Source organism: Anomaloglossus baeobatrachus, chromosome 5 (assembly GCF_048569485.1).
Source record: "Anomaloglossus baeobatrachus isolate aAnoBae1 chromosome 5, aAnoBae1.hap1, whole genome shotgun sequence".
In the NCBI taxonomy this organism is placed as follows: domain Eukaryota; kingdom Metazoa; phylum Chordata; class Amphibia; order Anura; family Aromobatidae; genus Anomaloglossus; species Anomaloglossus baeobatrachus.
Genome location: NC_134357.1, coordinates 587,411,532 through 587,436,810, shown reverse-complemented (window position 1 = coordinate 587,436,810; position 25,279 = coordinate 587,411,532). Strand labels below are relative to the sequence as shown.

The following is a 25,279-nucleotide window of genomic DNA, read 5'->3' as shown; positions in this document are numbered from 1 at the left end:
GTCACTGAACAATATCTTGGACCAGTGGACCCACTTTCCTATTGCGTAGTCCTCCGGACGTGACAGGTTGGACTTGGTTGCCGGTAGACATCAGGTACCACTCCAAGGCAGTCCCGGATACTGCAGCAGTTGACCCCAGGGGATTATTTCACAAATTGTGCCTCTCATATACACGCAGTCACGCACTGCTCAAAAAAAAAAATAAGGGAACACTTAACCAACACAATGTAACTCCAAGTCCATCACACTTCTGTGAAATCCACCTGTCCAGTTAGGAAGCAACACGGATTGTGAATCAATTTCTCGAGCTGTTGAGCAAATGGAACAGAAAACAGGTAGAAATGATTGGCAATTAGCAAGACAATCCCTATAAAGGAGTGGTTTTGCAAGTGGTGACCACATTCCCTTTCTCTGTTCTCTTCCTTTTTTGGCTGTTGTTTTGGTCACTTTTGCCATTGTTCTCACCCCTAGAGGTAGCATGAGGAGGTGTCTACAACCCACAGAAATTGCTCAGGTAGTGCAGCTCATCCAGTATGGCACATCAATGCGAGCTGTTGGAAGAAGGTTAGCGGTGTCTGGTAGCATAATGCAGAGCGATTGGTGTTTGCCAGAGAACTCCAATATTGGCAGCTTCGACATTGGCTCTGGCTCTTCACAGATGAGAGCAGATGTGACAGAGTCTGGAGATGCTATGGAGAACAATCTACGGCCTTCAACATCCTCCAGCATGACCGGTTTGTCAGTGGGTCAATAATGGTGTTGGGAAGCCATTATTTACAGGGCCGCACAGCCCTCCATGTCCTAGCCAGAGGTACCTTGACTACCATTAGGTACCTTCATGAGATAGTCAGACCCATTGTGAGACCATATGTAGGTGCAGTGGTCTCTCGGTTCCTCCTTATGCATGACAGTGCTAGGCCTCATGTGGCTCAAGTGTGTCAGCAGTTCCTTCATGATGAAGGCATTGATGCTATGGACTGGCCTGCCTGGCCGTGCCTCAAACCTGAATCCAATCAAGCACATCTGGGACATCTTGTCTCATTTCCATCCATCAACACCATGTTGCCCTACAGACTGTCCTATAGTTGACTGATACTGTAATCCAAGTCTGAGAGGAAATCTCTCAGGAGAACATCCACCGCCTTATCAGGAGCATACTCATTAGTTGTAGGGAGGTCATACAGGCACGTGGAGGCCATAAACACTACTGAGCCTCATTTTCTTGTCTTAAGGCACTTCCACTGAGGTTTGATCATCCTGTAATTAGATTTTCCACTTTGATTTTGAGTATCACTCCAAATTCAGACCTCCATGGGATATTAATTTTGATTTACACTGATCATTTTTATGTTTTATTGTTCTAAACGCATTTCACTATGTAATGAATAAAGATTTGCAACTGGAATATTTCATTCATTGAGATCTAGGATGTGGTATTTTAGTGTCCCCTTTATTTTTTGAGCAGTATATATATAATTTATCACACACACACACACACACACACACACACACACACACACACACACTATAATAACCCCAGTTACAGTAGACTCATTGTACTCAATGCCGGATCAGGCTGTGTGTTGAGTATTTGGTGGCAGACATTTCTGCACCAAATCTGCATCTCCTGTTAGAAAAATGCAGCCAAACAACATCTCATGTTTGGTGTGTTTTTCTGCTAGGAGATGCAGGTTTCTTCAAACAAATACTCAACGTGCGCACATAGCCTAAATCGGTGATCCAACATTGAGTTAATCTTAAGTGAATTCATACAGTTTACTGATTTCATTTAGTTCACCTGAGGTCATAGCTGGTGTACCGTGGGAACCGGCAGCTATGACCTCAGGTGAACTCACTGACATCATCGTTCACAGCTATGGCTCCGTCAGTGTGTCCCTAATGCCGCAGTGCTTGGTCACATTGTTAAAAATAGTGAAAAGCCGCGACATGGATGCGTGAGATCGGCCCTGTAAAAAGGCCTGAACCATCATTTCTATCTTCACCAGAGACAACAAAATGACAGACAGGCATAGGCTTCTTGCTCACAGAACACTGTCACTTCAAACAAAATAAAACTTGGAGACCCTACTTGGAATCTCCACATTTCCAAAAATTAAGGTCAGGCAACAGGAAAAGTGGCATCAATTGGCACACACTCCTAATAGCCCAACACAGCAACATGGCAGCTTGGGACAGGCCCAGGAACAAGGCCTGAACCAGCATTTCTACCTTTGCCAGAGACAGTAAAGATGACAGACAGACATAAGCCTCCTGGACACAGAAAATTGGCACTACCCACAAGACACAACTTGAAGACCCATCCTGGAGTCTTGACATTTAAATCCCTTTCAGTCACACAGTAGTACAGTAGCATCCATTGCCCCCCTCCCCATATGGTCTTAAAACAGCATGAAGGTATGGTCCATGCAATACACTGGATGTGGCCTGGCATTAATATTTTAAAAATCATGAGATACATGATGGACAGACGTAGGCCGCTTGCTCACAGAAGCCTGGCAGTACACCATCGATTAGTCTGCACAGTCTGGGACTGGGGTGGCAAAATCACTGGACATCCATGACTTGTTCATGAACGTTAGGTGGTCTATACTTTCAGGGGACACTGCCAGCAGCGTTGAAGAAACTTTCTGAGAGAACGCTAACTGCTGGACAGGCCAAAACTTCCAATGCGTGACTGGCAAATAGTGATGCAAAAAGGCGTTCATGTGTCAGATGCTTCCATGCGGTCCAAGTCCATGTTGTGTTGGTGGCGGGGTAACGCTGATGTTTGCCTCCTCCTTCCCAATCCCACCAACCACAAACAAAAGAGACAGGATCAATATCTTCTTTGTCTCCTGAGTTTTCTGCGCCCATCATCTCTTCCTCCTCCTTTTGCTCCTTGGCTCCTGCACCTTCACTATCAGTTTGTCTGTTACCATAAACCCGTCTCCATCGATGGACTACACCCTCCTGTGACAACTGTCCAGACCCTACAGGAAATGTTTAGAAAAAAAAAGGGATTTCCAGCATCGGAGAGACGGAGAGATGTACTCACTCCATGATTAAGACCGCAAGGTTGAAACGCGTAGGACAAGGACCATCTCCGCGTCTCTCACTGTGTGCCCTAATGCCCTCTTGTGTGATATTCTGCTTTTAATGGACTAAATAAACGTCTTAAGTTTTAATACATCTCTCCGTCTCGCCGATGCTGGAAATCCTTTTTTTTTTCTATGCACGTGTCTTTCCGCCCGGGCCAGGGCGTTCCGTGCATCGGTGGTGGATCCTAGGGTGAAGAGAGGTGAGATGAACTCATTCATTTTCCTATACAGGAAATGTTATCCCTTCCTCATCTTCCTCTGTGACCCCCACCTTCACTCGCAGACTATTCAAAGTGTGCTCCAACATGTAGATGAGTGGAAGAGTGATGCTGATGATGGCATAGTCAGCGCTAATCATCTTTGTATCCATTTCAAAGCTCTCTAGGAGGGTACAGAGGTCCTTCATCTGTGCCCACTCCGCAATTGTGATTTGCCCCACATCCGTACTGCGTTGTCCAAGGTTATGAGTCATGGCATAGTGCACCAGGGCTTGCTGCTGCTGCCGCCAGTCACTGCAACATGTGCAGAGTGGAATTCCACCTTGTCCGCACAGTGAATATCAACTGGTTAGCCGGTAGGCCGAAAGTCCTTTAGTGTTGCAAGTCGATTAGCCGTGGGGTGTGAACAGCGGAAGTGAGCACACACCAACCGTGCCTTCTGCAGCAGCGTATCCAGCCCAGGATACTGGGCGTGAAATAACTGTACAACTAGGTTCAGAACGTCAGCCATGCAAGGCACATGTGTGATGTCGCCCAGGCGTAGGGCCGCTAACTAGTTTGCACCATTGTTGCACACGGCCTTCCCTGGCTTCAGGTTGGGTGGAGACCGTCATTTATCAAACTCGGCCTGAATAGCGGTTTATAACTCTGCAGCTGTGTGACAGTTCTCCGATGCAGATAAATTTCAGCACTGCATGATTGTGTTGAGCCCTGGCCGAGCTGTATGGAGGTGGGGGGGGGGGAATTCTCTCTCCACCCCCCGGATGTGCACAGCAGAGAGGGACAAAAGATGTGTTTCGGCGAGCTCCAAGACTTGAACTGGCGTCTTCACGAGTGAACATGACCGCGTCCCTCCTTGGTGGTTGACATAGGCGACCACTGTCCGATTGTCCGTACAGAGTTGTACGTGGGTGCCCCTGAGGAGGGGAAGGAAGGACATCAGGGCTTGACTGACTGCCATGAGTTCCTTCAGGTTGGAGGAAGCATTCGTCTCTTGACTGGACCAGAGACCCTGGGCCATGGCATCCCCTAGGTGAGCTCCCGACCCCCAGGGGCTGGCGTTGGTAGTGATAAGACTGGTGGGGTGAACATGCCATTCCTTCCCACTTGTCAGGTTCGTGTCCAATAGCCACCAGTTGAGGGAAGCACGGGTGGTGTTGGTCAAGGTCAGAGGACAATCGAGCGACCCCTGATTTGAGCTTGCAGCTGCCAGGACTTCCCACTGCAGTTGCCTGGTGTGAAGCTGGGCCCACTGTACAGCGGGAATACAGCAAGTCATTGACCCTAGCAGAGACATGGCGGTCCGGAGGGAAAGTGACCAGTGACTTTGCGCGTGTCGTATGACCCTTTGTATCTATGAAACTTTGGCGGGAGAAAACAACGCTGTCGTCGTGAATCCAGGAGCATGCCTAGGAAAGACTGAAAGGTGGAAGGTGTGAGTCTAGATTTTTGCAGATTCAATATCCACCCGAGACGTCGCAGGGTCGACATAGCATGACTGAGGCGGAATGAACATTGTGCTGCCGTGCTCCACACTACCAGGTCGTCATCTAAATATGGGATGATTAAAGTCTGGTGGTCACGAAGGTGAGCCATGACCTAGGCCATGACCTTGGTGAAAATCCGTGGGGCGAGGGAAACGCCGAAGGATATGGCCGTGAATTGAAAATGGTGAATGGAGTGGTGAATCACGAGTGCTACCCGGAGGTATTGCTGATAACGCGGGTGGACAGGTATGCATCTTTGAGATCGAGGATCGCCATGTAACGATCGGGGAAGAGCAGTTTCATAGTGGACAGGAGGGATTCCATTTTAAATGGCTGGTATCTCAGGAAGAGGTTACATTTTTTCAGATTAATAATGGTTCTGAATGACCCATCTGGTTTCGGGACCAAGAAAAGGAGAGAGTAGAACTCTTGGCCTCTTTGATGTAACGGGACCGGTGTCAGGACCTGCTTGTCCACGAGAGCAAGAACCTCCGACACCAATGCGTGATGTTGGTCCACTGATCTCCTGGTGGGTGTAACACAGAAGCACTGAGGAGGGAAGGACGCAAATTCCAGCCGGAGGCCCTCTGAGATCAGGTCCAGAATAAAGCAGCTGGAAGTGATGGACTGCCATACGTCCCTGAAAAAACGGACTCTGCCTCCAACAGGAAAAACCTGATCATTGTTTGGGGTACTTCCGACGGAAGCCAAACAGGGCTTCCTTGGACCCCGAAGTGGGATGGTCAGATCGGTCTCTGCGTTCGGGTCTGGTTGGCTGGAAACGGCGTTTGTGAAACGGGTGCCTAGAGGGAGGAGTAAACGTGTTAGGGAACCCCTTTTTACTATCTCCAGCCTTGGTGAGGATGTCATCTAGCTGGGGGCCAAATAGGAACTCACCCTCACATGGAAGTGCACACAGCCTAGACTTTGAGGATGTGTCCCCCTTCCATGATTTAAGCCAGAGAGCTCTCCGGACCGCATTAGAGGACCCTGCTGACCGTGCCGCCAGGCGGACAGAATCGGCCGATACGTCTGCCAGGTAATTAGCTGCATCCTTCAGCAGAGGTAGGGAGGAAAGGATCTTAGTCCTCGAGGTTCCGGACTTAATCTGCTTCTCTAATTGGTCCAGCCAGACCGAGAGGGATCTGGCTGTACATGTGGCAGATATGGCTAGTTTCAGTGCCCCTGCAGAAGCTTCCCAGGTCCGTCTAAGAAAGGCATCCGATTTCCTGTCTAGAGGATCTTTCAGGGATCCCATATCCTCAAAGAGGAGTGCAGATTTCTTGGATGATTTTGCAATGGCCACATCCACCTTCGGTATTTGCACCATTGTGAGAGGTCCTCATCATCAAAGGGGTATTGTCGTTTTGAGAAAGATGGAAGGAACCCACGATGGTCTTGCTTCTGCCATTCCTTACGTACAAGGGATTTGAGGGCCTCATTCACTGGGAAAGATTTTTGCTTTTATTGAGTCAGACCAGCGAACAAGGTATGATCCGCAGACTTGGGGGTTTTTCCCCCTGCAATTCCCATAGTCGAGCAAACTGCTTTTACTAGGCTGACCATCCCGTCTAAGGAAAAGCACGCCTTCCCTGCTTCATCAGAAGTAGATGACGAAGAAGCTGAAGGTGAGTCACTGTTGCTACAATCGGAGTCAGATGACCGGGGGGGTGGGGGTGGGGGGATCTGGACCGTTGTCGAGCCTTCTTGTGTTTCTTAGACTCCTGAAGGGACTTTAGAGAAGCCTGAATTTCTGAGCAGATCAGTTCCCGTAGATCCGGAGGAGGAGTTGCTGAAGCCGGAGCTTCCTCCCGTATAGCCTGTATGCAGGAGCCACATAGGTGCTGTTTGTAGTCCTTAGGGAGGGCACGGGCGCACAGGGGGCATTCCATATTATGCTGTTTAGTAGTGCATTTCCTAGGGGCCTATAATAGAACCGGAAGGGGATCATCAGTATAGGGAAACATTCACGTAGTTCACTCACCCATACCAGGCAAAAGACGGATACCGGTTTTGGAGGTGGAGACGAGGGTTTCGTCTGGTGACCCTTAGGGTACTTTCACACTTGCGTTATTTTCCTTCCGTTACAATCCGCCCTTTTGGGAAACAGCGGAATCCGTTAACGGATTCCGCTGTTTCCCATAGACTTGTATGGGTGACGGATTGTACCAAAAGGAGCTGCGTTGCTTCCGCTGGGCGACGCTCCGTTGCTTCCGCCCAGCGGGAGGAACGCAGCATGTAACGTTATTTTGAGCAGCGGAATCCTCTGGATTTCACTGCGCATGCTCTTTTTTTTTTTTTTTTTTTTTTTTTTTTTTAAATCAAACTTTATTTTGGCTCGCGGTGGCCGAACGTTCAGCTGAGCGCCCGGCCGTCGGCAAGCGACAGCGCTCAGCTGAATGACCGGCCACCAGCATGCCCGGCCGCCGGCAAGTCACAGCGCTCAGCTGAGCGCCCGCCCGCCGGCATGCCCGGGCGCCGGCAAGTGACAGCGATCAGCTGATCACCCGGCGGCCGGTTGCAGGGAGCGATCAGCTGATCACCCGGCGGCCGGGAGCGATCAGCTGATCACCCGGCGGCCGGCTGCAGGGAGCGATCAGCTGATCACCCGGCGGCCGGCTGCAGGGAGCGATCAGCTGATCACCCGGCGGCCGGGAGCGATCAGCTGATCACCCGGCGGCCGGGAGCGATCAGCTGATCACCCGGCAGCCGGCTGCAGGGAGCGATCAGCTGATCACCCGGCAGCCGGGAGCGATCAGCTGATCACCCGGCGGGCGGGAGCGATCAGCTGATCACCCGGCGGCCGGCTACTGGGAGCAATCAGCTGATCACCCAGCGGCCGGCTGCAGGGAACGATCAGCTGATCGTTCACTATAGTCTGCCGCTGGTAAAACCGGGAAAAAAAAAAAAAAAAATCAAAACGAATTGCGTTGTTTTGCAGCATCCGTTGCATCCGTTGTGTCACTATATGCAACACATCCGTTGCATCCGTTACACAACGCAATGCAACGGATACCGTTCAACGCAAGTGTGAAAGTAGCCTTAGAGGATGCAGAGTCGGTGCGGTCCTCCTTCCTCTTGCGACCCGTAGAATCTCTGGAATCGCTGTAGTCCTTATGTCCAGGATCCCTGGATGGAGAAAAGTCCCTGGATGGGGAGGTGCTTGGACTTCCCATAATGGAGAGGGCCGAAGCACGCTCCTGCAGGCTCCACTCCACCTTTTGTAGTGGGGATCCACGGCCCTCTCAAGGCCACCTCCTCCGGTCCGTTCCCCCGGAAAGTGCTCCTGTGCACTTCCGGGCTACTGCAGTGGAGATTGAGTGTTGATGGCACTCCATGATTAAGCCCCTTTGGGGTGAAACGCGTAGGAAAGTGCTCCCCTCTATATGCCTCTTTATGTCGTTTTACTTTTTGGTAAGAAGATTTTATATTTTCAATAAAGCAACTATTATTTTATTTCCTGGAGATGCTGGAAATTTTTTTTTCTATATTGTTCTTGCACTATACACCCGGGTCAGGGCGTTTCTGTGCGTCGGAGGTGTGATCAGGAGTGAAGAGGGGTGAGCTGAATACCTCCCTTTGTGTGCACTTCATTGAGTGCTGATGCGGCAGGCCCCGGACACGCCCCCTCCTGCGCGCACACGCCGTGCAACCCGGAAGTAGCAGGCACATGGCACAGGGAGAGCCTCTGGCCCCACCGCGCACAGCATACTTACCAGCGGTCTCCTGCAGGTGTCATTTCCCTGGCGGCACAATCCAGACCGAGGGAAAGAGGACGCGATGCACCAAAAGGATGGAGTCCACGAGGGGAGCTCCACTGACCGTGCTTCCAGATCCGAAGCTCCGCGGTTCCCCTGCAAACTGCACAGACGCTACTGGACCCAGGTACTGTAGGTTCCGATCCATTCAGGACAGGAAACCAACTGATGAGGGAGGGGGACCGCCCCTTTTTATCTGTAGGTTTCCTGTCTTGAAGGGGGCAGATCCCTCTCTCATGGGTGCTGTCGTGGCGAATTGAAAAAGGAGATTCAGCGGTTGGAAACCTGTTAGAATATTTTTGATGGTGACACTGGAGGAGGTAGAAGCGGCAGTCGATGTTGATTTGGCAGCCGGTGGTTGGGAAGGCCCATAAGTCCAAATTTTAGCACAGTGAGATTCCCACAGTAATGCATGTTGGCTGCGCATGTGCTTGTTCATGCATGTAGTAGTTAAATTATTTGAATTTTTGCCTCTACTAAATCATTGTTTACAAAGTTGGCAGATAACGGAAGTTGGGTCATCTTTTGAGGTCTCCAAAAAGGCCCAGTCTAGGCAACCCTTCCTGCAAACTGCAGCCCCGCAACCACTGCTGGCCATAGCCAGACTTGTGGCTGAGGGTGCAGTGCTTCTCATGGTTACATCACTACATGTTTGTGTGGGAATCACCACCGTAACATCCTCGCCTTCCTCCTCCTCATCTGCTGAGCTACACAGCTGCATGCCTCTGGGTTCACACCAAGTGGGATCTGCAACTTCATCACCATGATCAATGTTGCCCCCCTCCTCCTCTTCTTAACGAGACATCACAGCACAGTACACATGCGCCTCAGGGATCTGAGTCTCATCATCATCATCATCACCTCCACCCCCAGGGGTTATCATTTGATGAGGATTGGGATACTGCCGGGACCCTGCTTTGTCCAGGCCAGGATCCAACTCACAAAGATTTTGGGCACTGGTGCAGATGCTTTCCTCCTCAAGAGTCTGGGAATCTTTGGAGCAGACCTCTGATGCCCATGGGATAGAATGCATGAACCGCTCTTAAGACTCGGCCATCTGTGGTTCCCCACAGTCAGTTTGCCAGTTGGAGATTTGTGACGGGGGCGCAAACAAGTGTAATTGTGGTGGCACCTCTGGGGAATGAACTGTGTATGATGTTGAGGTGCAGGAAGGGGAGGAGAGGCCACTTGATACAGCGCTTGCCATCCACTGTAGCATCTGCTGTTTATCATCCTCATTTCAAAGTTGAAGAGACATTCGGCTACCAAACAAATTTAGTGGAGTAGGCTGTCAAGTAACGGAAATTGTTCTAATTTCTATTGGGATAGGATGAGCCGGCATTTGCTCACTAGACCTTTGACTGACAGAACTTCCCCCACGTACACCTCCAACACCCCGCCTATTCCCCCTTCCACGACAACCGCTTCATGATTTACCATTCATGGTTGATGTACCCTTCCCCTTTCAAACAGATGTCACACCTGTCGGACACCAAACACAAAAGATAAAATATTTCTTTCCTGCCTGAGTTGGCAATATTGTGAAGGCACTAAAAAAAATGCCACTACCCACAAATGTGTTTTACTGCATAATTTGGAGTAGACACAGAAAAGTGCCAAGCAGACCTTTGTAGTTTGTTCAATAGCAAATTTTCAGCAGGCACCACTAACAATACCTAGACATGTATGTCACTGCGTAAATTTGTGCAGGCAATTAAATTACCAAGAACCACTTTTTAGATACTTCCCTAGCAACTTTTTTAGGTCAGGCACTAACAAGTAACAATACCTATACAGTAACTGTGTTTTCAGAATTTTGAGTAGGCAATTAAAATTGCCAAGAACAACTTTTTAGTTTGTTGCCTACAAAATTTACAGTAGGCCAGGCACTAATAAATAACAATAACTATAAATGTGTTGTACTGCGTAATTTGGAGCAGTCAGTAATACGTAGCAATACCTATTTAGATGCTTCACTGGCAACTCTTTAGCAGATAATACAAGTACCAATCCCTATTTCGATCATGAAATGTGCAGATTTGTGCCACCCACACAGCTTTAACTACACTGCACGTCCCTATTCTAAACTATTGGGTTTCCAAGCCCAAACGAACATGCTAAGGCTTGTACTGAATTTGAAATTGGCGAACCTTTACCTAACAGGTTTGCTCATCTCTATTGAAGAACCCCCACTCTACAATCGAAGTAAGTTTGTCATATCCTTTTGCACCAATCTTTTTTTCAGCAAGAGATTTGACACTCTGCTTTTATTAGTTAAGAATTAATTATGACAACACATAAAAAAGATATATTTCCAGAAATTAAATCTGCTATTTCTCTGCATTTAGAGGTTATTACTTACCTGGATAGCCATATGTAGGAACTTCCTCTTTACACAGCTCATCACCAATCACAAATGTCTCTATAATATTAATATGGGGCAGATCTTCTTCCTGAAACAAATATTGTAAAAGTCACAGACAGAGGAGAAGTCCCATCTATGATCAGCTCTAATCCTGCCATCTCCACCGCTCTCATTACACAAGTATAACACATATAATACTGGAGGATAAAACAAGACTGAGCACAAGACCTTCACAGCCGTCTACACATCATAGGGAGATTTCATGGCTCCTTCTCTCCATCTACCTGATGATCCTGAGGAACATCGGGGTCTTCTTGTTTACAGTCCTGTGGGAGAAGAGGACGGGGACATCTCTCTGGTGTTGTCCTCTTACTGGATAGAGCTGGAGGAGACACACACAGGGACTGAATTCATTCCTTACATACAGATAATTATAGGCCGTGTGTATTTAGTCCTGTCTATTACCTGGTGATGTGAGGGGCTGGGGATCCTCCATCATGACGTCCTTGTACAGATCTTTGTGTCCTTCTAAATACTCCCACTCCTCCATGGAGAAATAGATGGTGACGTCCTGACACCTTATAGGAACCTGACACATACAATGATACCGTCACCCCCGATCCCTTCATAGCGTTACTGTATAATGTCCCAGCATTCCCAGCAGTGTCACCTCTCCAGTCAGCAGCTCAATCATCTTGTAGGTGAGTTCTAGGATCTTCTGGTCATTGATGTCCTCATGTATCGGGGGGTGAGGCCCCGTGATTGGGCTCAGGGGTCTTCCCCATCCCTCAGACACAGGGGCCTGACAGCGCTCACTAGAGGTCTTCTTCACTACTGTGTAATCCTGGTTATGGAGAGACACAGTAATAAATCTCACTCCAGACATTTCCAGAGTCCTCACCTCTCCAGTTCTGTCCATCTGTTATTCCCATAGATAAGAATGGTGTAATGTGACGTCATCAGAATCTCTTACCTCTCCAGTAAGCCGGAAGAGGATCTCTAGGGTGAGGTGGAATATCCTCTCCACCATCTTGTCCCTGTCCATATTCATCCTTCACGGGGCAATCAGGAAAATTTTATAGAGAAGATCTCCACTGAGAGGATCCGAAATTGTAGGGATCTGAATGGGAAGGTAAACACATATGAAATACAATTACTACAGTTGTGATATCGGTATGAAGCAATAATGTGAGCACTTCATATATTTAGAGGTCACAGAGGATTCCCATGTGAACCGAATCTCATTGGAAGTCACCGATTTTCACGTCCAACTATTTAGCGTATGATTAGTTATGCAGATTCTCATCATATCGCAGCATTGTTACTGTTTCGCTCTTTTTTTTCCTGTATACTATAAATTACAACCTGTTCTCACATTCCCTAATAGCTCAGTGTGTTATTAGGTTGATTCCAAAGAGAAAGGTCACTGGTTGGAATTGAGGAGCCACCATGAAGATTTCCCAAGAGAAGAAAAACAGGATCATCCAGCTCATTGATAGTGGTCTCTTGGCCAAGAAAATTGCCAAACTGCAACATGTGAGGCCATGACAGTTGGAAGAATAAGAAATGAAGTCCGTCCATCTATTCAAAAGCCTAGAGGTGACGTTCAGGCAAAATATTGGAGTCAACAAGTCGCTCATCACAAGGTCTATCAGTTCTGGAGACAAAACCCGGCAGTGGAGATGGCTCATATGCTTCATAATAGTGACATCACAGACGTCCATGCAAGCATCGAGCGACGCATGTTACACAAGTCTGGAATGATGGCCCGAAAATAGGTGAAGAAGCCTCCACTACAATATTATCATAAGAAGTGTCTGCTTGAGTTTGCAAAAAAGCATGAAAAGTGGAAAGAAGAAGATTGGAAACGGGTGATTTGGAGCGATGAGATAAAAGTCAATAGACGGCTCTAATGGGGGCAAATGGGTCTTGAAAAAACAAGGGAAAAGAGGGGAAAATGGATTGAGAAATTGAAGGAACTGTCAAGTTCCATGGAGGAAGCCTGAATATATGAGGGTTTCGCAGTAAAAAGCGATGGATACTTGACCAGGATCGATGGTGGTCTAATAGCTGAGCTCTATGTGAGGATCCTACAAGACGAGTTAGGCCCTGTGCGCACTGGAAAATGGAATTTTCTCAAGAAAATTCCGCAGGTTTTCAAAGATTACCGCACCCGCGGTAAAAAAACACGGCAAAACGCACCCGAAAACCGCATGCGGTTTTACCGCGGTATTGTTCGCGGTATTGCCGCGGTTTTGCCGCGTGCGGGTTGGTATGTGCTTTATTGCAATCAATGCAATAAAGCACATTGAAAAAAAAAAAAAGAAAAAGTCAATTCAGTCTGAGTTAGAGAATTAGACAGAAGAATAGATAGAAGAATAGATAGATAGACAGACAGACAGAGGGATAGATAGATAGAGGGATAGATAGATAGAGGGATAGATAGATAGAGGGATAGATAGATAGAGGGATAGATAGATAGAGGGATAGATAGATAGAGGGATAGATAGATAGAGGGATAGATAGATAGAGGGATAGATAGAGGGATAGATAGATAGAGGGATAGATAGATAGAGGGATAGATAGAGGGATAGATAGATAGAGGGATAGATAGATAGAGGGATAGATAGATAGAGGGATAGATAGATAGATAGAGGGATAGATAGATAGAGGGATAGATAGATAGAGGGATAGATAGATAGAGGGATAGATAGATAGAGGGATAGATAGATAGAGGGATAGATAGATAGAGTCCCTGTGAGCACACTCTGCATTTCTCACGGTCGGCAGTGAGTTCACATTACCGGCCGTGGGAAATGCCCTGGAGTTACGTCTGCTGTCTCGCTGCGAGGCTGCATTCAGCAGTGTCTGTGTCAGTCGCGGCTGGATGCAAGCATCGCAGGACGCCGGAGCTGTGGATTACGTCGGAGCTTTGTTTCGGGAGGGGTTAATAAAAGGGTGAACGAGGCTTATTTGTGTTTTATTTAAAATAAAGGATTTTTCTGTGTGTTTTTTCACTTTACTTACGGGTTGATCATGTCAGCTGTCTCATAGATGCTGCCATGATCAAGCCTGGAGTTAATGGCGGTGATCCGCCACCATTAACTCCTTGTATTACCCTGACTGCCACTGCATCACGGCAGCAGGAAGAGCCGGGGACACTCCGGTACTGCTGCATAATGCATGCGACAGTCCCGGGGCAGCTGTGGCTGATATTCTCGGCTGCGGGAGGTGGGAGGGAGGCAGGGGACATTAACCCTGCCCCTCTCCCTCCCCAGCCTGAGAATACCGGGCCGCCGCTGTGTGCTTTACCTCAATACAAAAACGGTCAAAGACCAAAGGGAAGACAATTGAAAAAGCATGATGCACACATCAAGATCCTTATAATTCCCTTATGTTAGGATTTAGTTTCCGAAAAAACTTCCATCTACATAATCTCAAAAAGGATGTGTCAGAACAACACATACACACCGGAGTACTTATTTCATTAAAAATAGTAATTTTATTAAACATGTAGAAAAAACACATAATTGTTAAAATACAATAATTTCATCAATATGTAGGTATATATAAAGGAGGACTTCTACCAAGCAATCATCTCCCAATATAAGTAATCAAGTGCCCAAATATAAGATTCAAGCAAATCAAATATACTTGAATCACAAAGGTGAGCAGCAGATATAGTTTTATCAATCACTGCAGCTATGCATGTATCCTAAAGTCTGCTGCATACAAGTGGAAAACATAATGACACCAGCACTGGCCAGGAGCAGGGCTTAGTCAGAGTGATTAACACCGTGACACAAAGAATGTATATAAGACTTAGGCTGCTTTCACACATCCGGCTTGAGCTCTGCGGCTCAATCCGGCTGTGCAAGCTATGCAACGGATGCGGTGAACACACCGCATCCTTTGCATACGTTTTTCCTTTGCGGCCAGTCCGGTTTTTGCCGCTTGCGGCATGCTACTGAGCATGCACAGTGGCAAAAACCGCATGCAGCGGCCGGATGCGGTTATTGCCGCATTGCGCCGCATCCGGCCGCCATAGGCATGCATTGAAAAATGCGCCGCATCGGCCGAATGCGGCGCGATGCGTTTTTTTTTTTGCCGCACGAAAAAACGTGCCAGGCAACGTTCCATCCGGCCGCCGCATCGGCTAAATCTGCCGCATGCGGCAAAAACCGGACGGAACGCAAGGCCATGCGGCACAACGCGGCACTAATTAAAGTCTATGCAGGAAAATCGCAACCGGCAGCAAAAAAAAACGGTTGCGATTTTCCTGCAAAGTGCCGGAGTGTGCCGCATTGCAGAAACCGGAGGTGTGAAAGCAGCCTGACCCATATTTGGACAGTGCTGACAAAGGGCACACAGAGTGGGGGAAATATTGAAGCTCCCAGTCCCCGAAAAAAGTACTCCGGTGTGTATGTGTTGTTCTGAGTGTGTGCTTACCTCGGCTGGTCGGTAAATATACAGCGGAGCCCACGTGCTTTCTTTTCTATATTTCCGTTTGATTTCTATGTGTGTTCTATGTGTCTGTGTCTGTGATGTGTGTGTGTTTACTCTCTGCACGGCTTCCTCTTCCTGTAATGACATCACTTCCCTGCAAAACCGCAGACAGGCGATGTACATTACCGGAGGTAAACCGCGAAATACCGCAGGGAATAACGCAGGAAAACGCAGTGAACCGCACAGAATTTGCTGCCTGCGTTATTCCCTGCGGGATTTCACGATTACATTGGAGTCAATGGAGTGAAATCCCGCAGCGACGTGCGGAAAAGAAGTGACATGCAATTGTTTTTGCTGCGGGAATCCCGCAGCAAAACATGCAGCTGTCAAAATCCGCCTAGTGCGCACAGCATTTTTTTTCCCATAGGTTTTGCTGGTGATTCACTGCAGAGATGTTATGAACATTTTCTGCAGCAAAACATGCAACAAATCCGCGGCAAAAACCGGCAAGTGCGCACATGGCCTTACTGTGTTTTTTGTTTTATAAGACACACTCTAAATATAAGGAGGAAAATAGCAAAAAAAAAAAATGTTTACTGTTAAAATGAGGGTTTGGCTTATAATCCTAGTGCCTCTTCTATTAACGCACCAGGCGAGAGCAGCTCAGGAAGGTCACAGGAGGCAGGGTAGGCGATGCTGCGGGCATGTAGGAGGGGATGTCACGGCTTAGGAGGGTCGGCGATGCTGTGGGCTCAGAGGAGGGGGTGTCGCGGCTCAAGAGGGGCAGTGTGCAGATGGTCAGCAACACTGCTGCGGGCTCATGGGGTGTCATGGTGGTGGGCACCATTGATCTGCTGGTGGGCTCAGAAGGGGGGGGGGTGTTGTGGCTCAGTATGCGGCAGTGGAGGGTCAGCGATACTATGGCCAGAACCATTAATCTGCTGGTGGATTGCGGGCTGCTTTGAATTGCCCATAGTTGATGAGAATGACTTCAAGAAAAAAGCCGCGGAGCCGGCGCATGCGCACATCGATGCGATGGACTTCAAGAAAATGGTCGTGGAGTCCTATCTACGCATGTGCCGCCTCCATGGCCATTTTCTTGAAGTCTAAATCGTCAACTGTGGGAGAGGAGATTCAAAGCAGCCCGCTGGCAGATTAATGGTGCTTGTTGCCACGACACCCCACAAGCCTGCAGTATTACCGACCCTGTGCCACCACTGCCGCCCTGGTAAGCCATATGTGGTTTGTGAGACACACCCCCATTTTTCCCCCAGTTTTGGAGAGGGGGAAAAAAAGTGTGTCTTACAAACTGGAAAATACAGTACTTCATACACTCGAGTACTATGGTTACGAAAAGGACAAGATAGTGTTCCAGCAGGACAACGACCCGAAGCATATGATGAGATCGGTGAAGAAATGGTTCAGTGAAAATGTAGTAGAGATGCTGGTGTGGCCCTCACAGTCCCCAGACCTCAACCAAATCGAACACTTGTGAGTGAGTACAGTTGAAGAAAAAGCTGTATATATACTCAAATGAGGCGACCAGTATGCGCCAACATTGGGAACATGTAGAAAAGACCTGACTAGTATATACCAACACTGGGGACATGGAGAAGAGACCGGACCAGTATACACTGTGTGCAGAATTATTAGGCAAATGAGTATTTTGATCACATGATACTTTTTATACATGTTGTCCTACTCCAAGCTGTATAGGCTTGAGAGCTAACTACCAATTAAGTAAATCCGGTGATGTGCATCTCTGTAATGAGGAGGGGTGCGGTGTAATGACATCAACACCCTATATAAGGTGTGCTTAATTATTAGGCAACTTCCTTTCCTTTGGCAAAATGGGTCAGAAGAGAGATTTGAAGGGCTCTGAAAAGTCCATATTGTGAGATCTTGCAGAGGGATGCAGCAGTCTTGAAATTGCAAAACTTTTGAAGCGTGATCACTGAACAATAAGACGTTTCATGGCAAATAGCCAACAGGGTCGCAAGAAGCGTTTTGGGCAAAAAAGGCGCAAAATAACTGCCCAGGAACTGAGGAAAATCAAGCGTGAAGCTGCCAAGATGCCATTTGACACTGATGTAGCTGTTCTGTCTTTTTTAGTCAGCTTATGGGATCACCAGTGAGGTCTTGTGGAATTAGGCCTCTTCAGACCTAATCAATATCGAGCGCTTGGAGAAAAGACCTGCATTCATGTGAGCATGATCACTTTTCTGTTTATTTAGCCAATTTATACCATTTACAGCGTGATAATTCAAAAAGCCTTAGTGGTAATTTACCAGTTGATCATATGACCTTTAAGTTTGAGAAAAACAAAAATGTAGAGTCATGCATATGAGAGAAGATAAAACGTTCCAGACAATGATAATAAATCCTTGAGTTTTTAGTAGGCTAAACAGTGGCTATGACCTTATACCAGATGTACTAATGTAATAAAGTATTTAACATTGAAAAATACAGAAACTATTAACCCTTCTATATCAATTTCCCCCTTTTTGTAAATGGTATAACCTTCACTACAGGGTCAGTAGACGTCCAAACAGGAGCTGCTGGCTCATGGGCCTAGTACCCATGAGGGGTCTTCCTACCACTTCACCCATCCACCCTCAGTGTGGACACCTACTCCCCGTCAGCAGAGGCCATTTGGGGTCCGTAGTAAACTACAGAGGGTTCAATACTGGAACTCTTAGAACATACATTATTCAGTAGTTTAGGTAACGCATATATCAATGCTTACAGCTATATAAAGCAATAGACAGAATAACAATATTTGCATGCAGGTGTGTATAATGCCACAAACCCAACCTGCTATGCCCTTAAACCAATTGGCTGGATTCATAAAAGAAAATGTATTTCCCCACCAGGAGTCCTTGTTGGCATCGTGCGCTTTTAACCATTTATCCCTACGTTCACTTGTTTTCTGTATATCTGCTCTAACCTGGAGGTTGCCTGCAGGTACAGGCGGAGGACATTGGTACTAGAGCCCCTGCTTGCACATATTCTCTTATATCTCTGGTCAGGGCCATTGATTTGGCTGAGCTTAAGGGATACTGCTTTAAACAAGGAGGAGTGGAGCCTTCTTTTAATTTTATCATGACTGGGGGAATAGGAAGCCAACCCACGTCAGTTTTTCCCTTTGCCCATACGATGTCTGGAACTTGTTGCATTCCTATGTCTTCACTAGTTCTGGTATCGGACACTCTCGCAGATTTGGACATGTACACCATTGCTGCAATCTTGCACAAGTGTTTGTCAGAGAGGGGACTTGTGACTGTAATACCTTCTGGGGTGTATTGTATGGTAGCCTGGATAGCACTTAACACATCAGCCCACAGCAAATTCATAGGAGTATTTTCACTAACAATAAGCTTTGTGAGAATTTCCTGGCTATCTTGTAATTTCAGCTTCATCTGTTTTGTCAAGGGGGTTTCGGACACCAATCCCTCCACCCCGACACACTCCACAGTCTCGTCACTCACCAATCCCTCCACCCCAACACACTCCACAGTCTCATCAGTAATCATGTCTGGCTTTATCAAGTCTTTGTGTATCACAGTTCCGGCTGCCCCAGTGTCAATTAAAAATTCTGCCTCTTTCCCCCCTGGCATTGTTATGGTCGTAATTAAGGTGGGACTAGGTCCTGAGGGAACAAAAACAGGGTACACAGTTGTCACTGGGTTGCCAGTTTCCTAGGCCAGAGGCAAAGGAGGAGGGAGGGAAAGAGAAGAGTCAGTCTGCTCCCTCTCCTTTTTGGGGTTTTTGCACTGTCTGGCGTAATGTCCATTCTGTCCACAATTCCAGCACTGTACGGTCACTAGGTCACCTGGTGCCCCCCCTCTCTGCTTCCACTCTTTTCCTTGTGCTCTAGCATACATAACTGGTCGCTTGCATTTTGTCAGTTCAACCCCCTTAGCTACTTGCAGAAGGTCTGTTGGGTCCATGTTTCTCCACTCAGGTCTGGCCGTCTGTACTGCTTCTCGTAAAAACTTATTCATACCGTCAATGAATGCATTCACCAATATTTTGATATCAAGGTCGTTTCTTGCACTGTACCCCATGTCTGTCCACTTCAGCTGTAACCTCCCAAAGTACGTCTCTATACTCTCCCCTTTTTGCTGTGTCACGTCAGTCATCAGTAGAGACTGCTCTGTTTGTTTCTTTGTAGCCCATCCTTTCAATGCCTCACAGTACGTCATTCCAGACCTCTCAGACTGATCATCCATGATCCATGATTGCTCCTTTATCATATCAGTATGTGATTTAATTATGTGTCCCAACACGTCACCTGCCTTTGCAGTCACCAAACTCTCGAGGTCTGCCCAAGTGCATTTATAAGTCACCTGTATTGTCTGTATTTGCCTGCAATTGGGAAAGGTTGGTTTTCAGGGTCAGGTAACTGTTTTAATATAGCTAGCTGGTCAGAGGGGCTCCAGGGGTAATATTCCTGTGTCTGTCTGATTCTTGTGACCTTCCTTGGTCGGGATGTATTTGATTTTGTGGTGCTGGTTCCAGGGTGTTCAGTTCTTTCCTCACCGTCAGAGTAACGTCCAGCTTCCTCCCCAAAACTCAATTCCTTCACTACCTCTGTCTCAGAGTCAGCGTCCTCTGTCATCACATGTGATCTGGTTCGAACAGGATTTAGTGCAATCCGCTTAGGACGAGTAACATTACACGTAGCACAAGTACCTCTCCAGTCTCGGTTTTTCTGACTACAATGTTTACATGTCCATTCATCTGGTCTGGGTTTCTGCTTATGTGAAGGTGGGGCGGTAGCAGTCACAATTTCTGCTTTTAGTGCGTTAAAACATTCATAATACACCTTATCTCCCGCTGTGGTCTCTTTATATCCACAATGCTGCACCTCTTCAGCCACACGACACCATTTATTTACTTGTAGCTCTACTCTCTTGTCTTTTATCCAACCTCTCTTTTCTTCCCTGAATCTGTGCCATTTCTCAACATCCAAACATCCGTACTCTGGCATGTCTGCCTTTTTGAGTATTGGTCAGACATTTTTCACTGCTTCCTTGCACTAAATGTTTGGCTGTTTTGGATCCCGCTGGAGCCCCACACTGCACAAGTTGCCCATGGCTTCAACTTATTCCCACACAGCCCACCTTTCTGCAAATGCCCTCTCAATGTCCCTGGACCTTGTCAACAGGCCACACTCCTCTGGCAAATCAGAATGGGCTCTCAAGGTGTAGCGAGAAGGCTCGTCAGCTCTTTCACCCACTTCCCTTGCAGGGTGTATTGGGAAGGCTCTAAAACCGCTTTCTCACCCAATAGACCAGCTGACTAAAGTAGGAAGGACCAGGTGTGATAGTCCTCTCACTTACTAGACCACCTCCATGTAAGTGGGAAGGTCACACTGCTCTCTCACCCACTTAGACCTGATGTGCAGTTGGGTACCCCATGCTGGTCCTTTACAAAGTATTCCAGCAACGTAGACAAGAGTTAAAACAAAACAATCCTCAGAGCTGACTTCTTACAGCAGGCAGAAGATAGCGCAGCGCCTCATTTGCCCCCTCCCAACAGAATAGCAGCAGCACACAGTTTGTTTAGCAAGAGTCTTATCTCAAAAGAATTCTTCGTCCAGACTCAGCTTCTCAAAACATCCAACTTTCCCAATACCCACTAGTATACACAATCCTAGCAGAAAATTGAGACTACTTACATACCTTCGCAGCACCAATATTCTACTGAAAGGAAAAAAATTACTTTGCTATAAAATCTTCGTCTCCATTTTGAGGGAAAGAAACATACGATATCTCACTATAAGGACAGATCAAAGGACCACTTATCCACTCATTTATTGATTCCAGAAACATATGTAACAATACAACTTCCAAGGATCAGTTAACCTCACATGTAAATAAAATGATCTAAACCGCTCTTGACACTGATGGGGAAAAAAAAATAAATAAAAAAATTACATATGTCAGGTATCCACACAAATACTCTATATGGCTATGCCCCTTGATATTTCACAACCAGAACACCTTTTCACAGTCCAGGGTATTGCCCAACAAAAATGCAGAAATGACCAGCGCAAAACACAAAACACAGCAAATGTAATTATACAGAGACTGTCCCAATTCTGTACCACGTACAAATGTATTTCTATGCAATCAGTTAATTGACAGACACAGAACAGATTATCTTATTACTCTATTTTTCAACTCTCATTCAGATATCCCAAAAAACCCACACAATACTCACTGGTGATACCAGTTCTTGAACTGTGTGTACAGCCTTACCCAGAATATTTGGGAGATCAGAGAGAGTGAAATAAAGTGTAAAGGCCGCTTTACACGCTGCAATATCATTACCGATATTGCCAGCGAGCGTACCCGTCCCCATCGGTTGTACGTCACGGGCAAATCGCTGCCTGTGGCGCACAACATCGCGCGGAACCGTCACACTACTTACCTGCCTAGAGACATCACTGTGACCGGCGATCTGCCTCCTTTCTAAGGGGGCGGTTCGTTCGGCGTCACTAAGCGGCCGGCCAATGGAAGCAGAGGGGCGGAGATGAGCGGGACGTAACATCCCGCCCACCTCCTTCCTTCCTCATTGCGGGCGGCCGCAGGTAAGGTGAGGTTCCTTGTTCCTGCGGTGTCACACATAGCGATGTTTGCTGCCGCAGGAACGACAAACAACATCGTACCTGCAGCAGCGATAATTGGGAATAGGGGGGCATGTCACCGATTAGCGATTTTGAGCGTTTTTGCGACGATTCAAAATCGCTCATAGGTGTCACACGCAACGACATCGCTAACGCGGCCGGATGTCACAAATTCCGTGACCCCAACGAGATCGCTTTAGCGATGTCGTAGCGTGTAAAGCGGCCTTAAGAATAAAGCTTCTCACCTTGCTGCAGCTGAAATTTAACTGTCTCAAGAGTCCCCAAAACGTCTTCCGAATAGGCTGCTGGCCACGGCTCCACGTTGGGCACCAGAAACTGATGTAGCTGTTCTGTCTTTTTTATTCAGCTTATGGGATCACCAGTGAGGTACTGTAGAATTAGGCCTCTTCAGGCCTAATCAATATCGAGCGCTCGGAGAAAAGACCTGCATTCATATGAGCATGATCAGTTTTCTGTTTATTTAGCCAACCTTATACCAGATGTACTAATGTAATAATAAAGTATTTAACATTGAAAAATACAGAAACTATTAACCCTTCTATATCACCACCAGTTTGGCCATATTTCAGAGCTGCAACGTTACTGGAGTATCAAAAAGCACAAGGTGTGCCATACTCAGGGACATGGCCGAGGTAAGGAAGACTGAAAAACCACCACCTCTGAACAAAAAACATAAGATAAAATGTCAAGACTGGGCCAAGAAATATCTGAAGACTGATTCTTCAAAGGTTTTTTGGACTGATGAAATGAGAGTGACTCTTGATGGGCCAGAGGCTGGATCAGTAAAGGGCAGAGAGCTCCACTCCGACTCAGACGCCAGCAAGGTGGAGCTGGGCACTGGTATGGGCTGGGATCATCAAAGATCAACTTGTGGGACCTTTTCGGGTTGAGGATGGAGTGAAGCTCAACTCCCAGACCTACTGCCAGTTTCTGGAAGACAACTTCGTCAAGCAGTGGTACAGGAAGAAGTCGGTATCGTTCAAGAAAAACATGATTTTCATGCAGGACAATGCTCCATCACATGCATCCCACTACTCCACAGCGTGGCTGGCCAGTAAAGGTCTAAAAGATGAAAAAATAATGACATGGCCCCCTTGTTCATCTGATGTGAACCCCATAGAGAACCTGTGGTCCCTCATAAAATGTGAGATCTACCGGGAGGGAAAACAGTACACCTCTGGGAGCAGTGTCTGGAGGCTGTGGTGGCTGCTGCACGGAATGTTGAGCGTAAACACATCAAGCAACTGACAGAATCTATGGATGGTCGTCTCTTGAGTGTCATCAGAAAGAAAGGGGGCGATATTGGGCAGTAATTGTTTTGGGTTTTGTTTTTGCATGTCAGAAATGTTTATTTCTAAATTTTGTGCAGTTATATTGGTTACCTGGTGAAAATAAACAAGTGAGATGGGAATAGATTTGGTTTTTATTAAGTTGCCTAATAATTGTGCACAGTAATAGTTACCTGCACAAAACAGATCCTCCTAAGATAGCCAAATCTAAAAAACCCCTCCAACTGCCAAAAATATTAAGCTTTGATATTTATGAGTATTTTGGGTGATTGAGAACATAGTTGTTGATCAATAATAAAAAAAATCCTCTAAAATACAACTTGCCTAATAATTCTGCACAAGGTGTATACACATCAATGGCGGAACTGTTTTTGGAGGTTTTTTTACCCAAAACTTCACCAAATCTGGAATTTTGTTCAATCTTTTCAGCGCAATAAACAGTAAAGTGACTGGAATCATACAGAAATAGTGAATGCGGGAAGAAGACAAAGCCGTCGTGTGAGTATAGAGGCAGGAAAGTAATAACATGCAAAAGGCAATAATTACCAGACGCAAAGTAAGGAAAAGTGTATTCTTATATAGAAGCAGCGGGAAATATGTGACTGAGGGGACGGTGACATCTGCCCGGAGCTGAGCAGCCCCCCAGAGTCAGTGTTACAGGAGGGGCTCTGCCATCCGAGGCCAACACTGACCGCGAGTGTGAGGAAAGTCTATAGAGAGCGTGACGGTGATAATAGTGTGTACAGCGCCGCGGAGTATGGAGGCGATATATAATAACCTGCACCTACCTCCACCTGCAGAGCCGCACACTAGATATATAATAACCTGCACCTACCTCCACCTGCAGAGCCGCACACTAGATATATAATACCCTGCACCTACCTCCACCTGCAGAGCCGCACACAGATATATAATAACCTGCACCTACCTCCACCTGCAGAGCCGCACACAGATATATAATAACCTGCACCTACCTCCACCTGCAGAGCCGCACACAGATATATAATACCCTGCACCTACCTCCACCTGCAGAGCCGCACACTAGATATATAATAACCTGCACCTACCTCCACCTGCAGAGCCGCACACTAGATATATAATACCCTGCACCTACCTCCACCTGCAGAGCCGCACACTAAATATATAATACCCTGCACCTACCTCCACCTGCAGAGCCGCACACTAGATATATAATACCCTGCACCTACCTCCACCTGCAGAGCCGCACACTAGATATATAATACCCTGCACCTACCTCCACCTGCAGAGCCGCACACAGATATATAATAACCTGCACCTACCTCCACCTGCAGAGCCGCACACTAGATATATAATACCCTGCACCTACCTCCACCTGCAGAGCCGCACACTAGATATATAATACCCTGCACCTACCTCCACCTGCAGAGCCGCACACTAGATATATAATACCCTGCACCTACCTCCACCTGCAGAGCCGCACACAGATATATAATAACCTGCACCTACCTCCACCTGCAGAGCCGCACACTAGATATATAATACCCTGCACCTACCTCCACCTGCAGAGCCGCACACTAGATATATAATACCCTGCACCTACCTCCACCTGCAGAGCCGCACACTAGATATATAATACCCTGCACCTACCTCCACCTGCAGAGCCGCACACAGATATATAATACCCTGCACCTACCTCCACCTGCAGAGCCGCACACTAGATATATAATACCCTGCACCTACCTCCACCTGCAGAGCCGCACACAGATATATAATAACCTGCACCTACCTCCACCTGCAGAGCCGCACACTAGATATATAATACCCTGCACCTACCTCCACCTGCAGAGCCGCACACTAGATATATAATACCCTGCACCTACCTCCACCTGCAGAGCCGCACACTAGATATATAATACCCTGCACCTACCTCCACCTGCAGAGCCGCACACTAGATATATAATACCCTGCACCTACCTCCACC

At 47.2% G+C, this 25,279-nt stretch overlaps 1 protein-coding gene across 1 annotated transcript in view; it reads right to left on the bottom strand.

Annotated features, from left to right (window-relative positions):
* Positions 1-25,279, bottom strand: part of LOC142313160 (uncharacterized) — a 77,360-nt gene that overhangs the window by 4,179 nt on the left and 47,902 nt on the right. Inside the window, exons 8-9 of the mRNA XM_075352149.1 lie at positions 11,211-11,288; positions 10,924-11,014 (exon numbers count right to left, since the gene is read on the bottom strand). Coding sequence (XP_075208264.1) covers positions 10,924-11,014; positions 11,211-11,288 — 169 coding nt within the window. The remainder of the gene's footprint in view (positions 1-10,923; positions 11,015-11,210; positions 11,289-25,279) is intronic.